This window comes from Pseudophryne corroboree, chromosome 3, assembly GCF_028390025.1.
Source record: "Pseudophryne corroboree isolate aPseCor3 chromosome 3, aPseCor3.hap2, whole genome shotgun sequence".
Classification (NCBI taxonomy): domain Eukaryota; kingdom Metazoa; phylum Chordata; class Amphibia; order Anura; family Myobatrachidae; genus Pseudophryne; species Pseudophryne corroboree.
In genome coordinates this window covers 79778717-79794724 of record NC_086446.1, presented here as the reverse complement: position 1 = coordinate 79794724, position 16008 = coordinate 79778717, and the positions used below count along the sequence as shown (strand labels likewise).

Sequence of the window (16008 nt, the reverse complement as noted above, 5' to 3'; positions counted from 1 at the left end):
ATGTGGTGGCGGCGGGGACCTGGATACACACTTGCTGATGCCAGCGGGGAAGGGAGTGACTGCGGGGGTGGGGACCCGCAGCATGGCTGTCGTTACATGTTCAGACGAGGTAGGGGGTCGTTAACGATGCACGGGAGCGCGCATCATTAACGACATTTTGTGTACACACTGAACAAGATTGTAAAAGATCTCACTCAGATTTGACCTTCTGAGCAAGATACTCTACTTTCTCATCTGGTGTGTATGGGCCTTAAGATAAACAGGGAATACATAAAGAAATGCAGATTCAGACAGGTTGTTAATGTCAGCTGATACCAGGTACATTCTGAATAAAGGGAATGCATCAGCTGACATGCACCAACAGCAACAGGATCATAACATGAGCACAATTTGCGAGCATGTTTTCTTTTATTTCTTGTATATATTCCTTAGTGGCCCAATGCATATGACTTTTACTGGTGGTAGCAAGATCGTCAGGCCTTCTGGAACAAGAGTGCTGGACACCAAGGTGGCTATACTGCCCAAGTCCATTAATACCAACACCACCTGTTCCTGTATCAGGACAGGCAACTAGAATAGCAGTGGGCTACCCATGTAACTATGTAGACCTGATCAAACAATCATGGAAGACTGAGCTTCCCACTGAACAGTTTATCAGTTCTTGGAGATTTGGACAGTTCCTACGAAAGTGCTCCAGTGCGCCACACTTAAAGCCCCCTCTGGGGTAATTCTGCAGTCTGTGACAACAACTTCTGTTGGTTTTGGCCTGAGGACCAGCCTGGCAACTTTCTCCGGATTTTGGTCCGGCTCTATCCAGCTTAGCTGAGCACATGTTGCGGATCCAGGCCTAAATCACGAGTCATAAAAATATTGTGCCTTCCCGGGACCTGTCACCCCTATCCATGACAGAATCACGGCTTTTAACTGCCGATTATTCACTGCCTGGTCTTCAGGCATATCCACATAGGCCCGCTGTGCCATGCCCATCAAATAAAGAGCCAATTTTGCCACCTAATCCTCTATTGTCCACTTAAGTCAATTTGCCATGCTCTCAAACGACAATAGAGAGGCCTTAATATCGTCTGAGAGTGTCATATTCTGATTCATGACAGGCCCATGTTCATCCAGTCAAAGCTTACTGAGCTCTACCTGTAACAATTTGCATTTGGCCCTGCTGAGTCTGCTGCATAACAGCTACATTATTTAAGGCCCAGAGGATTTCCTCCATCTTGTTACCTGAGGTGATGGGATATCAAAATTGGGCCTCCCTCAACATACACCGACAAGTCAATTCCTGACACTTGTCGAGTCTTAGTATGTGGGTACTAAAGTGATGTATTTTAGAGATGGAGATGTTGCCCATAGCAACCAATCAGGTTATACTTATCATTGATCAAACACCTTCTAGAAAATAATATCTAGAATCTGAATGGTTGCTAGGGGGCAACATCTCCACTTCAAAAAACCTGCACTTTAGTACATATACTTCTTAGCTGCCAGAGGCTACTGTGCATTACCTCTTAGAGAGGAACAACAAAACAATAAAAAAACCACCATTTAACTTGATGTACAGAGAAGCAAAGTGCTTAGCTGACACTCCCAGACTTAACAACGCAGAAAAGAGAGAGAGGAAGGGGATGGGGGGGGGGGGGGGGGGGGAACCTTACTAGCTGTATTCCTTGTCATATATGACTTCAACCCTATATATATATATATATATATATATATATATATATATATATATAAAATCAGAAATAGCTGTATCTCAGGACAATGGTATTGACTGAACTGATTGCTGTGTGTTCTAGTCATCGTGAAGGTGTCTTTGTAACAGTTATTAGATATTACTCTATTCCCACCAGGGACTCTGTGAGAGATGAGCAGGACACCTGGAGACATTCTCTGTCGGGCTCTGGAAGATCTGGAGCAATATGACTTCAGGCGGTTTAAGTCCAAGTTGTCTGATTTCTCCTGTGGAGGTCGAGACCCCATCCCACGTGGGTGTCTGGAAAAGGCAGATTGCATTGATACAAAAGACCATCTCGTAAAAGTATATGGAGAGGAAACAGCTCTGGAAGTGACCGTAGAGGTCTTACAACTGATCAATCTTATGGGACCTGCTGAGGATCTCCAACAGAAACTTACACAAACTGGTGAGATCTCATATCAAGGTGGTATAGTGGCTCTTTGTCCCATGTGGCTTGTCAGTGATTCTTTCCACAGGTGTAAAAAGAAAAATCAATTAATCACAGTACACTGCATCATAATGATCATGGGGTGTCTTAAGAGAGGAGGAGGAGAGCCATGTGCAGTGTCTGTCTGCTCCCTCTCCTCTCTAGCAAGCGGCACAGTGGGACTCTGAGCACTAGGGTCACTAGGAGACCCTAGAGTTTAGTGTGCCTGCACAAGTCTCTGGGAAAATGGTGAGGTGTCTAATTTCCCAGCGATTTTTTTACTGTGCATGCACAAAATGCCAGGGAAATGGCTGCCACACCATTTTCCTGGTGATTTGTTCAATGCCCTACACCGGACTCTGGAGCACAGTGACTGTCCTGTGTGTGATGTGTCCTCCTGCAGTTAGTATAAGAGGAAGTGCACAGTGACTGTCCTGTGTGTGATGTGTCCTCCTGCAGTCAGTATAAGAGGAAGTGCACAGTGACTGTCCTGTGTGTGATGTGTCCTCCTGCAGTCAGTATAAGAGGAAGTGCACAGTGACTGTCCTGTGTGTGATGTGTCCTCCTGCAGTCAGTATTAGAGGAAGTGCACAGTGACTGTCCTGTGTGTGATGTGTCCTCCTGCAGTCAGTATAAGAGGAAGTGCACAGTGACTGTCCTGTATGTGATGTGTCCTCCTGCTGTCAGTATAAGAGGAAGTGCACAGTGACTGTCCTGTGTGTGATGTGTCCTCCTGCAGTCAGTATAAGAGGAAGTGCACAGTGACTGTCCTGTGTGTGATGTGTCCTCCTGCAGTCACTATAAGAGGAAGTGCACAGTGACTGTCCTGTGTGTGATGTGTCCTCCAGCAGTCAGTATAAGAGGAAGTGCACAGTGACTGTCCTGTGTGTGATGTCTCCTCCTGCAGTCAGTATAAGAGAAAGTGCACAGTGACTGTCCTGTGTGTGATGTGTCCTCCTGCTGTCAGTATAAGAGGAAGTGCACAGTGACTGTCCTGTGTGTGATGTCTCCTCCTGCAGTCAGTATAAGAGGAAGTGCACAGTGACTGTCCTGTGTGTGATGTTTCCTCCGCCATCAATATAAGAGGAAGAGCACAGTGACTGTCCTGTGTGTGATGTGTCCTCCTGCAGTCAGTATAAGTGGAAGTGCACAGTGACTGTCCTGTGTGTGATGTTTCCTCCGCCATCAGTATAAGAGGAAGTGCACAGTGACTGTCCTGTGTGTGATGTGTCCTCCTGCGCACAGTATAAGGGGAAGAGCACAGTGACTATCCTGTGTGTGATGTGTCCTCCTGCAGTCAGTATAAGAGGAAGTGCACAGTGACTGTCCTGTGTGTGATGTGTCCTCCTGCAGTCAGTATAAGAGGAAGTGCACAGTGACTGTCCTGTGTGTGATGTGTCCTCCTGCAGTCAGTATAAGAGGAAGGGCACAGTGACTGTCCTGTGTGTGATGTGTCCTCCTGCAGTCAGTGTAAGAGGAAGTGCACAGTGACTGTCCTGTGTGTGATGTGTCCTCCTGCAGTCAGTATAAGAGGAAGGGCACAGTGACTGTCCTGTGTGTGATGTGTCCTCCTGCAGTCAGTGTAAGAGGAAGTGCACAGTGACTGTCCTGTGTGTGATGTGTCCTCCTGCAGTCAGTATAAGAGGAAGTGCACAGTGACTGTCCTGTGTGTGATGTGTCCTCCTGCAGTCAGTATAAGAGGAAGTGCACAGTGACTGTCCTGTGTGTGATGTCTCCTCCTGCAGTCAGTATAAGAGGAAGTGCACAGTGACTGTCCTGTGTGTGATGTGTCCTCCTGCAGTCAGTATAAGAGGAAGTGCACAGTGACTGTCCTGTGTGTGATGTGTCCTCCTGCAGTCAGTATAAGAGGAAGTGCACAGTGACTGTCCTGTGTGTGATGTGTCCTCCTGCAGTCAGTATAAGAGGAAGTGCACAGTGACTGTCCTGTGTGTGATGTGTCCTCCTGCAGTCAGTATAAGAGGAAGTGCACAGTGACTGTCCTGTGTGTGATGTGTCCTCCTGCAGTCAGTATAAGAGGAAGAGCACAGTGACTGTCCTGTGTGTGATGTGTCCTGCTGCAGTCAGTATAAGAGGAAGTGCACAGTGACTGTCCTGTGTGTGATGTGTCCTCCTGCAGTCAGTATAAGAGGAAGGGCACAGTGACTGTCCTGTGTGTGATGTGTCCTCCTGCAGTCAGTGTAAGAGGAAGTGCACAGTGACTGTCCTGTGTGTGATGTGTGCTCCTGCAGTCAGTATAAGAGGAAGTGCACAGTGACTGTCCTGTGTGTGATGTGTCCTCCTGCAGTCAGTATAAGAGGAAGTGCACAGTGACATTCCTGTGTGTGATGTGTCCTCCTGCAGTCAGTATAAGAGGAAGTGCACAGTGACTGTCCTGTGTGTGATGTGTGCTCCTGCAGTCAGTATAAGAGGAAGTGCACAATGGTGCTGGAGGTGTAAGTATTCATTACATGGGTGCAGAGTGTGCTGTGTGGGCCCCCCTGGACCCATAGACCCATGTGCACTGAGCGGCTTGCACCCATTATAGATACACCACTATAATGATCAGTCAGTGTTTGTGACTATTTGTAGTGAAGGCGGTTTGCTGGGAATCTAATCAGAGTGGTATTTATGCAGCCCTCCAGACACCAAGTATATCTAATCCCAGGGCCAGATTCAGGGTGGCTGGGGCCCAGGGCAAAGTAGATTGTGGGCCGCCACTACTACTATGATTGCTGGCAAAATGCGCATACATACATAAACAAACCGCCACAAAGCTGCATTGAGCACAGGCCAACCAGCAGACATCGGCAGCTTGCAGTCACTGTCTCGCTTGATTTCCCTGTCTCGTGAGACTGACTGTGCAGGAGCTCCTCAGTGGTAGCTGTTACTGAACAGCTGGGCCACTGAAGGAATACTCCTACATTTCCAAATGCAGGGTGTGCGGTCCCCTAATGTGGGGAGACCCAGGGATGGCCAACCCTGTTGCCCCTGCGACTATCTGTCTATGTATAATCCTACCGTCACTGAACTCCTCTTATACTAACTTTAGGAAGACACATCACACATAGGACAGTCACTGTGCACTTCCTCTTATACTGACTGCAGGAGGACACATCACACACAGGATAGTCACTGTGCACTTCCTTTTATACTGACTGCAGGAGGACACATCACACACAGGACTGTCACTGTGCACTTCCTTTTATACTGACTGCAGGAGGACACATCACACACAGGACAGTCACTGTGCGCTTCCTCTTATACTGACTGCAGGAGGACACATCACATACAGGACAGACACTGTGCTCTTCCTCTTATACTGACTGCAGGAGGACACATCACACACAGGACAGTCACTGTGCGCTTCCTCTTATACTGACTGCAGGAGGACACATCACATACAGGACAGACACTGTGCTCTTCCTCTTATACTGACTGCAGGAGGACATATCACACACAGGACAGTCACTGTGCGCTTCCTCTTATACTGACTGCAGGAGGACACATCACATACAGGACAGACACTGTGCACTTCCTCTTATACTGACTGCAGGAGGACACATCACACACAGGACAGTCACTGTACACTTCCTCTTATACTGACTGCAGGAGGACACATCACACACAGGACAGTCACTGTGCACTTCCTCTTATACTGACTGCAGGAGGACACATCACACACAGGACAGTCACTGTGCTCTTCCTCTTATATTGACTGCAGGAGGACACATCACACACAGGACAGTCACTGTGCACTTCCTCTTATACTGACTGCAGGAGGACACATCACACACAGGACAGTCACTGTGCACTTCCTCTTATACTGACCGCAGGAGGACACATCACACACAGGACAGTCACTGTGCACTTCCTGTTATACTGACCGCAGGAGGACACATCACACACAGGACAGTCACTGTGCACTTCCTCTTATACTAACTGCAGGAGCACACATCACACACAGGACAGTCACTGTGCACTTCCTCTTATACTAAATGCAGGAGCACACATCACACACAGGACAGTCACTGTGCACTTCCTCTTACACTGACTGCAGGAGGACACATCACACACAGAAAAGTCACTGTGCACTTCCTCTTATACTGACTGCAGGAGGGGACACATCACACACAGAAAAGTCACTGTGCACTTCCTCTTATACTGACTGCAGGAGGACACATCACACACAGGACAGTCACTGTGCACTTCCTCTTATACTGACTGCAGGAGGACAAATCACATACAGGACAGTCACTGGACACATCACACACAGGACAATCACAATGCACTTCCTCTTATACTGACTGCAGGAGGACACATCGCACACAGGACAGTCACTGTGCACTTCCTCTTATACTGACTGCAGGAGGACACATCACACACAGGACAGTCACTGTGCACTTCCTCTTATACTAACTTCAGGAGGACACATCACACACAGGACAGTCACAGTGCACGTCCTCTTATACTGACTGCAGGAGGACACATCACACACAGGATAATCACTGTGCACTTCCTCTTATACTGACTGCAGGAGGACACATCACTCACAGGACAGTCACAGTGCACTTCCTCTTATACTGACTGCAGGAGGACACATCACAGACAGGATAATCACTGTGCACTTCCTCTTATACTGACTGCAGGAGGACACAACACACACAGGACAGTCACTGTGCACTTCCTCTTATACTCACTGCAGGAGGTCACATCACACACAGGACAGTCACTGTGCACTTCCTCTTATTCTCACTGCAGGAGGTCACATCACACACAGGATAATCACTGTGCACTTCCTCTTATACTGACTGCAGGAGGACACATCACACACAGGACAGTCACTGTGCACTTCCTCTTATTCTCACTGCAGGAGGTCACATCACACACAGGATAATCACTGTGCACTTCCTCTTATACTGACTGCAGGAGGACACATCACACACAGGACAGTCACTGTGCACTTCCTCTTATACTGACTGCAGGAGGACACATCACACACAGGACAGTCACTGTGCGCTTCCTCTTATACTGACTGCAGGAGGACACATCACATACAGGACAGACACTGTGCTCTTCCTCTTATACTGACTGCAGGAGGACACATCACACACAGGACAGTCACTGTGCGCTTCCTCTTATACTGACTGCAGGAGGACACATCACATACAGGACAGACACTGTGCTCTTCCTCTTATACTGACTGCAGGAGGACATATCACACACAGGACAGTCACTGTGCGCTTCCTCTTATACTGACTGCAGGAGGACACATCACATACAGGACAGACACTGTGCACTTCCTCTTATACTGACTGCAGGAGGACACATCACACACAGGACAGTCACTGTACACTTCCTCTTATACTGACTGCAGGAGGACACATCACACACAGGACAGTCACTGTGCACTTCCTCTTATACTGACTGCAGGAGGACACATCACACACAGGACAGTCACTGTGCTCTTCCTCTTATATTGACTGCAGGAGGACACATCACACACAGGGCAGTCACTGTGCACTTCCTCTTATACTAAATGCAGGAGCACACATCACCCACAGGACAGTCACTGTGCACTTCCTCTTATACTGACTGCAGGAGGACACATCACACACAGGACAGTCACTGTGCACTTCCTCTTATACTGACCGCAGGAGGACACATCACACACAGGACAGTCACTGTGCACTTCCTGTTATACTGACCGCAGGAGGACACATCACACACAGGACAGTCACTGTGCACTTCCTCTTATACTAACTGCAGGAGCACACATCACACACAGGACAGTCACTGTGCACTTCCTCTTATACTAAATGCAGGAGCACACATCACACACAGGACAGTCACTGTGCGCTTCCTCTTATACTGACTGCAGGAGGACACATCACATACAGGACAGACACTGTGCTCTTCCTCTTATACTGACTGCAGGAGGACATATCACACACAGGACAGTCACTGTGCGCTTCCTCTTATACTGACTGCAGGAGGACACATCACATACAGGACAGACACTGTGCACTTCCTCTTATACTGACTGCAGGAGGACACATCACACACAGGACAGTCACTGTACACTTCCTCTTATACTGACTGCAGGAGGACACATCACACACAGGACAGTCACTGTGCACTTCCTCTTATACTGACTGCAGGAGGACACATCACACACAGGACAGTCACTGTGCTCTTCCTCTTATATTGACTGCAGGAGGACACATCACACACAGGACAGTCACTGTGCACTTCCTCTTATACTGACTGCAGGAGGACACATCACACACAGGACAGTCACTGTGCACTTCCTCTTATACTGACCGCAGGAGGACACATCACACACAGGACAGTCACTGTGCACTTCCTGTTATACTGACCGCAGGAGGACACATCACACACAGGACAGTCACTGTGCACTTCCTCTTATACTAACTGCAGGAGCACACATCACACACAGGACAGTCACTGTGCACTTCCTCTTATACTAAATGCAGGAGCACACATCACACACAGGACAGTCACTGTGCACTTCCTCTTACACTGACTGCAGGAGGACACATCACACACAGAAAAGTCACTGTGCACTTCCTCTTATACTGACTGCAGGAGGACACATCACACACAGAAAAGTCACTGTGCACTTCCTCTTATACTGACTGCAGGAGGACACATCACACACAGGACAGTCACTGTGCACTTCCTCTTATACTGACTGCAGGAGGACAAATCACATACAGGACAGTCACTGGACACATCACACACAGGACAATCACAATGCACCTCCTCTTATACTGACTGCAGGAGGACACATCGCACACAGGACAGTCACTGTGCACTTCCTCTTATACTGACTGCAGGAGGACACATCACACACAGGACAGTCACTGTGCACTTCCTCTTATACTAACTTCAGGAGGACACATCACACACAGGACAGTCACAGTGCACGTCCTCTTATACTGACTGCAGGAGGACACATCACACACAGGATAATCACTGTGCACTTCCTCTTATACTGACTGCAGGAGGACACATCACTCACAGGACAGTCACAGTGCACTTCCTCTTATACTGACTGCAGGAGGACACATCACAGACAGGATAATCACTGTGCACTTCCTCTTATACTGACTGCAGGAGGACACAACACACACAGGACAGTCACTGTGCACTTCCTCTTATACTCACTGCAGGAGGTCACATCACACACAGGACAGTCACTGTGCACTTCCTCTTATTCTCACTGCAGGAGGTCACATCACACACACAGGATAATCACTGTGCACTTCCTCTTATACTGACTGCAGGAGGACACATCACACACAGGACAGTCACTGTGCACTTCCTCTTATTCTCACTGCAGGAGGTCACATCACACACAGGATAATCACTGTGCACTTCCTCTTATACTGACTGCAGGAGGACACATCACACACAGGACAGTCACTGTGCACTTCCTCTTATACTGACTGCAGGAGGACACAACACACACAGGACAGTCACTGTGCGCTTCCTCTTATACTGACTGCAGGAGGACACATCACATACAGGACAGTCACTGTGCTCTTCCTCTTATATTGACTGCAGGAGGACACATCACATACAGGACAGACACTGTGCTCTTCCTCTTATACTGACTGCAGGAGGACATATCACACACAGGACAGTCACTGTGCGCTTCCTCTTATACTGACTGCAGGAGGACACATCACATACAGGACAGACACTGTGCACTTCCTCTTATACTGACTGCAGGAGGACACATCACACACAGGACAGTCACTGTACACTTCCTCTTATACTGACTGCAGGAGGACACATCACACACAGGACAGTCACTGTGCACTTCCTCTTATACTGACTGCAGGAGGACACATCACACACAGGACAGTCACTGTGCTCTTCCTCTTATATTGACTGCAGGAGGACACATCACACACAGGGCAGTCACTGTGCACTTCATCTTATACTAAATGCAGGAGCACACATCACACACAGGACAGTCACTGTGCACTTCCTCTTATACTGACTGCAGGAGGACACATCACACACAGGACAGTCACTGTGCACTTCCTCTTATACTGACCGCAGGAGGACACATCACACACAGGACAGTCACTGTGCACTTCCTGTTATACTGACCGCAGGAGGACACATCACACACAGGACAGTCACTGTGCACTTCCTCTTATACTAAATGCAGGAGCACACATCACACACAGGACAGTACTGTGCACTTCCTCTTACACTGACTGCAGGAGGACACATCACACACAGAAAAGTCACTGTGCACTTCCTCTTATACTGACTGCAGGAGGACACATCACACACAGAAAAGTCACTGTGCACTTCCTCTTATACTGACTGCAGGAGGACACATCACACACAGGACAGTCACTGTGCACTTCCTCTTATACTGACTGCAGGAGGACACATCACACACAGTACAGTCACTGTGCACTTCCTCTTATACTGACTGCAGGAGGACACATCACACACAGGACAGTCACTGTGCACTTCCTCTTATACTGACTGCAGGAGGACACATCGCACAAAGGACAGTCACTGTGCACTTCCTCTTATACTGACTGCAGGTGGACACATCACACACAGGACAGTCACTGTGCACTTCCTCTTATACTAACTTCAGGAGGACACATCACACACAGGACAGTCACAGTGCACGTCCTCTTATACTGACTGCAGGAGGACACATCACACACAGGATAATCACTGTGCACTTCCTCTTATACTGACTGCAGGAGGACACATCACTCACAGGACAGTCACAGTGCACTTCCTCTTATACTGACTGCAGGAGGACACATCACAGACAGGATAATCACTGTGCACTTCCTCTTATACTGACTGCAGGAGGACACATCACACACAGGATAATCACTGTGCACTTCCTCTTATACTGACTGCAGGAGGACACATCACTCACAGGACAGTCACAGTGCACTTCCTCTTATACTGACTGCAGGAGGACACATCACAGACAGGATAATCACTGTGCACTTCCTCTTATACTGACTGCAGGAGGACACAACACACACAGGACAGTCACTGTGCACTTCCTCTTATACTCACTGCAGGAGGTCACATCACACACAGGACAGTCACTGTGCACTTCCTCTTATTCTCACTGCAGGAGGTCACATCACACACAGGATAATCACTGTGCACTTCCTCTTATACTGACTGCAGGAGGACACATCACACACAGGACAGTCACTGTGCACTTCCTCTTATTCTCACTGCAGGAGGTCACATCACACACAGGATAATCACTGTGCACTTCCTCTTATACTGACTGCAGGAGGACACATCACACACAGGACAGTCACTGTGCACTTCCTCTTATACTGACTGCAGGAGGACACAACACACACAGGACAGTCACTGTGCGCTTCCTCTTATACTGACTGCAGGAGGACACATCACATACAGGACAGACACTGTGCTCTTCCTCTTATACTGACTGCAGGAGGACACATCACACACAGGACAGTCACTGTGCGCTTCCTCTTATACTGACTGCAGGAGGACACATCACATACAGGACAGACACTGTGCTCTTCCTCTTATACTGACTGCAGGAGGACACATCACACACAGGACAGTCACTGTGCACTTCCTCTTATACTGACTGCAGGAGGACACATCACACACAGGACAGTCACTGTGCACTTCCTCTTATATTGACTGCAGGAGGACACATCACACACAGGGCAGTCACTGTGCACTTCATCTTATACTAAATGCAGGAGCACACATCACACACAGGACAGTCACTGTGCACTTCCTCTTATACTGACTGCAGGAGGACACATCACACACAGGACAGTCACTGTGCACTTCCTCTTATACTGACCGCAGGAGGACACATCACACACAGGACAGTCACTGTGCACTTCCTGTTATACTGACCGCAGGAGGACACATCACACACAGGACAGTCACTGTGCACTTCCTCTTATACTAACTGCAGGAGCACACATCACACACAGGACAGTCACTGTGCACTTCCTCTTATACTAAATGCAGGAGCACACATCACACACAGGACAGTCACTGTGCACTTCCTCTTACACTGACTGCAGGAGGACACATCACACACAGAAAAGTCACTGTGCACTTCCTCTTATACTGACTGCAGGAGGACACATCACACACAGAAAAGTCACTGTGCACTTCCTCTTATACTGACTGCAGGAGGACACATCACACACAGGACAGTCACTGTGCACTTCCTCTTATACTGACTGCAGGAGGACACATCACACACAGGACAGTCACTGTGCACTTCCTCTTATACTGACTGCAGGAGGACACATCGCACAAAGGACAGTCACTGTGCACTTCCTCTTATACTGACTGCAGGAGGACACATCACACACAGGACAGTCACTGTGCACTTCCTCTTATACTAACTTCAGGAGGACACATCACACACAGGACAGTCACAGTGCACGTCCTCTTATACTGACTGCAGGAGGACACATCACACACAGGATAATCACTGTGCACTTCCTCTTATACTGACTGCAGGAGGACACATCACTCACAGGACAGTCACAGTGCACTTCCTCTTATACTGACTGCAGGAGGACACATCACACACAGGATAATCACTGTGCACTTCCTCTTATACTGACTGCAGGAGGACACATCACTCACAGGACAGTCACAGTGCACTTCCTCTTATACTGACTGCAGGAGGACACATCACAGACAGGATAATCACTGTGCACTTCCTCTTATACTGACTGCAGGAGGACACAACACACACAGGACAGTCACTGTGCACTTCCTCTTATACTCACTGCAGGAGGTCACATCACACATAGGACAGTCACTGTGCACTTCCTCTTATTCTCACTGCAGGAGGTCACATCACACACAGGATAATCACTGTGCACTTCCTCTTATACTGACTGCAGGAGGACACATCACACACAGGACAGTCACTGTGCACTTCCTCTTATTCTCACTGCAGGAGGTCACATCACACACAGGATAATCACTGTGCACTTCCTCTTATACTGACTGCAGGAGGACACATCACACACAGGACAGTCACTGTGCACTTCCTCTTATACTGACTGCAGGAGGACACAACACACACAGGACAGTCACTGTGCGCTTCCTCTTATACTGACTGCAGGAGGACACATCACATACAGGACAGACACTGTGCTCTTCCTCTTATACTGACTGCAGGAGGACACATCACACACAGGACAGTCACTGTGCGCTTCCTCTTATACTGACTGCAGGAGGACACATCACATACAGGACAGACACTGTGCTCTTCCTCTTATACTGACTGCAGGAGGACATATCACACACAGGACAGTCACTGTGCGCTTCCTCTTATACTGACTGCAGGAGGACACATCACATACAGGACAGACACTGTGCACTTCCTCTTATAATGACTGCAGGAGGACACATCACACACAGGACAGTCACTGTACACTTCCTCTTATACTGACTGCAGGAGGACACATCACACACAGGACAGTCACTGTGCACTTCCTCTTATACTGACTGCAGGAGGACACATCACACACAGGACAGTCACTGTGCTCTTCCTCTTATATTGACTGCAGGAGGACACATCACACACAGGGCAGTCACTGTGCACTTCCTCTTATACTAAATGCAGGAGCACACATCACACACAGGACAGTCACTGTGCACTTCCTCTTATACTGACTGCAGGAGGACACATCACACACAGGACAGTCACTGTGCACTTCCTCTTATACTGACCGCAGGAGGACACATCACACACAGGACAGTCACTGTGCACTTCCTGTTATACTGACCGCAGGAGGACACATCACACACAGGACAGTCACTGTGCACTTCCTCTTATACTAACTGCAGGAGCACACATCACACACAGGACAGTCACTGTGCACTTCCTCTTATACTAAATGCAGGAGCACACATCACACACAGGACAGTCACTGTGCACTTCCTCTTATACTGACTGCAGGAGGACACATCACACACAGAAAAGTCACTGTGCACTTCCTCTTATACTGACTGCAGGAGGACACATCACACACAGGACAGTCACTGTGCACTTCCTCTTATACTGACTGCAGGAGGACAAATCACATACAGGACAGTCACTGGACACATCACACACAGGACAATCACAATGCACTTCCTCTTATACTGACTGCAGGAGGACACATCACACACAGGACAGTCACTGTGCACTTCCTCTTATACTGACTGCAGGAGGACACATCACACACAGGACAGTCACTGTGCTCTTCCTCTTATATTGACAGCAGGAGGACACATCACACACAGGACAGTCACTGTGCACTTCCTCTTATACTGACTGCAGGAGGACACATCACACACAGGACAGTCACTGTGCACTTCCTCTTATACTGACCGCAGGAGGACACATCACACACAGGACAGTCACTGTGCACTTCCTGTTATACTGACCGCAGGAGGACACATCACACACAGGACAGTCACTGTGCACTTCCTCTTATACTAACTGCAGGAGCACACATCACACACAGGACAGTCACTGTGCACTTCCTCTTATACTAAATGCAGGAGCACACATCACACACAGGACAGTCACTGTGCACTTCCTCTTACACTGACTGCAGGAGGACACATCACACACAGAAAAGTCACTGTGCACTTCCTCTTATACTGACTGCAGGAGGACACATCACACACAGAAAAGTCACTGTGCACTTCCTCTTATACTGACTGCAGGAGGACACATCACACACAGGACAGTCACTGTGCACTTCCTCTTATACTGACTGCAGGAGGACAAATCACATACAGGACAGTCACTGGACACATCACACACAGGACAATCACAATGCACTTCCTCTTATACTGACTGCAGGAGGACACATCGCACACAGGACAGTCACTGTGCACTTCCTCTTATACTGACTGCAGGAGGACACATCACACACAGGACAGTCACAGTGCACGTCCTCTTATACTGACTGCAGGAGGACACATCACACACAGGATAATCACTGTGCACTTCCTCTTATACTGACTGCAGGAGGACACATCACTCACAGGACAGTCACAGTGCACTTCCTCTTATACTGACTGCAGGAGGACACATCACAGACAGGATAATCACTGTGCACTTCCTCTTATACTGACTGCAGGAGGACACAACACACACAGGACAGTCACTGTGCACTTCCTCTTATACTCACTGCAGGAGGTCACATCACACACAGGACAGTCACTGTGCACTTCCTCTTATTCTCACTGCAGGAGGTCACATCACACACAGGATAATCACTGTGCACTTCCTCTTATACTGACTGCAGGAGGACACATCACACACAGGACAGTCACTGTGCACTTCCTCTTATTCTCACTGCAGGAGGTCACATCACACACAGGATAATCACTGTGCACTTCCTCTTATACTGACCGCAGGAGGACACATCACACACAGGACAGTCACTGTGCACTTCCTCTTATACTAACTGCAGGAGCACACATCACACACAGGACAGTCACTGTGCACTTCCTCTTATACTAAATGCAGGAGCACACATCACACACAGGACAGTCACTGTGCACTTCCTCTTACACTGACTGCAGGAGGACACATCACACACAGAAAAGTCACTGTGCACTTCCTCTTATACTGACTGCAGGAGGACACATCACACACAGAAAAGTCACTGTGCACTTCCTCTTATACTGACTGCAGGAGGACACATCACACACAGGACAGTCACTGTGCACTTCCTCTTATACTGACTGCAGGAGGACAAATCACATACAGGACAGTCACTGGACA

The 16008-nt window shown here is 48.5% G+C and overlaps 1 protein-coding gene across 5 annotated transcripts in view; it reads left to right on the top strand.

Annotated features, from left to right (window-relative positions):
* The window catches only part of LOC135054806 (NACHT, LRR and PYD domains-containing protein 12-like), a 613159-nt gene that overhangs the window by 63157 nt on the left and 533994 nt on the right, over positions 1-16008 (top strand). For all 5 annotated transcript variants that reach the window (XM_063958163.1, XM_063958164.1, XM_063958165.1 and 2 more), the window contains exon 2: positions 1863-2153. In XM_063958163.1, coding sequence (XP_063814233.1) covers positions 1877-2153 — 277 coding nt within the window. In that variant the 5' untranslated portion in view covers positions 1863-1876. The remainder of the gene's footprint in view (positions 1-1862; positions 2154-16008) is intronic.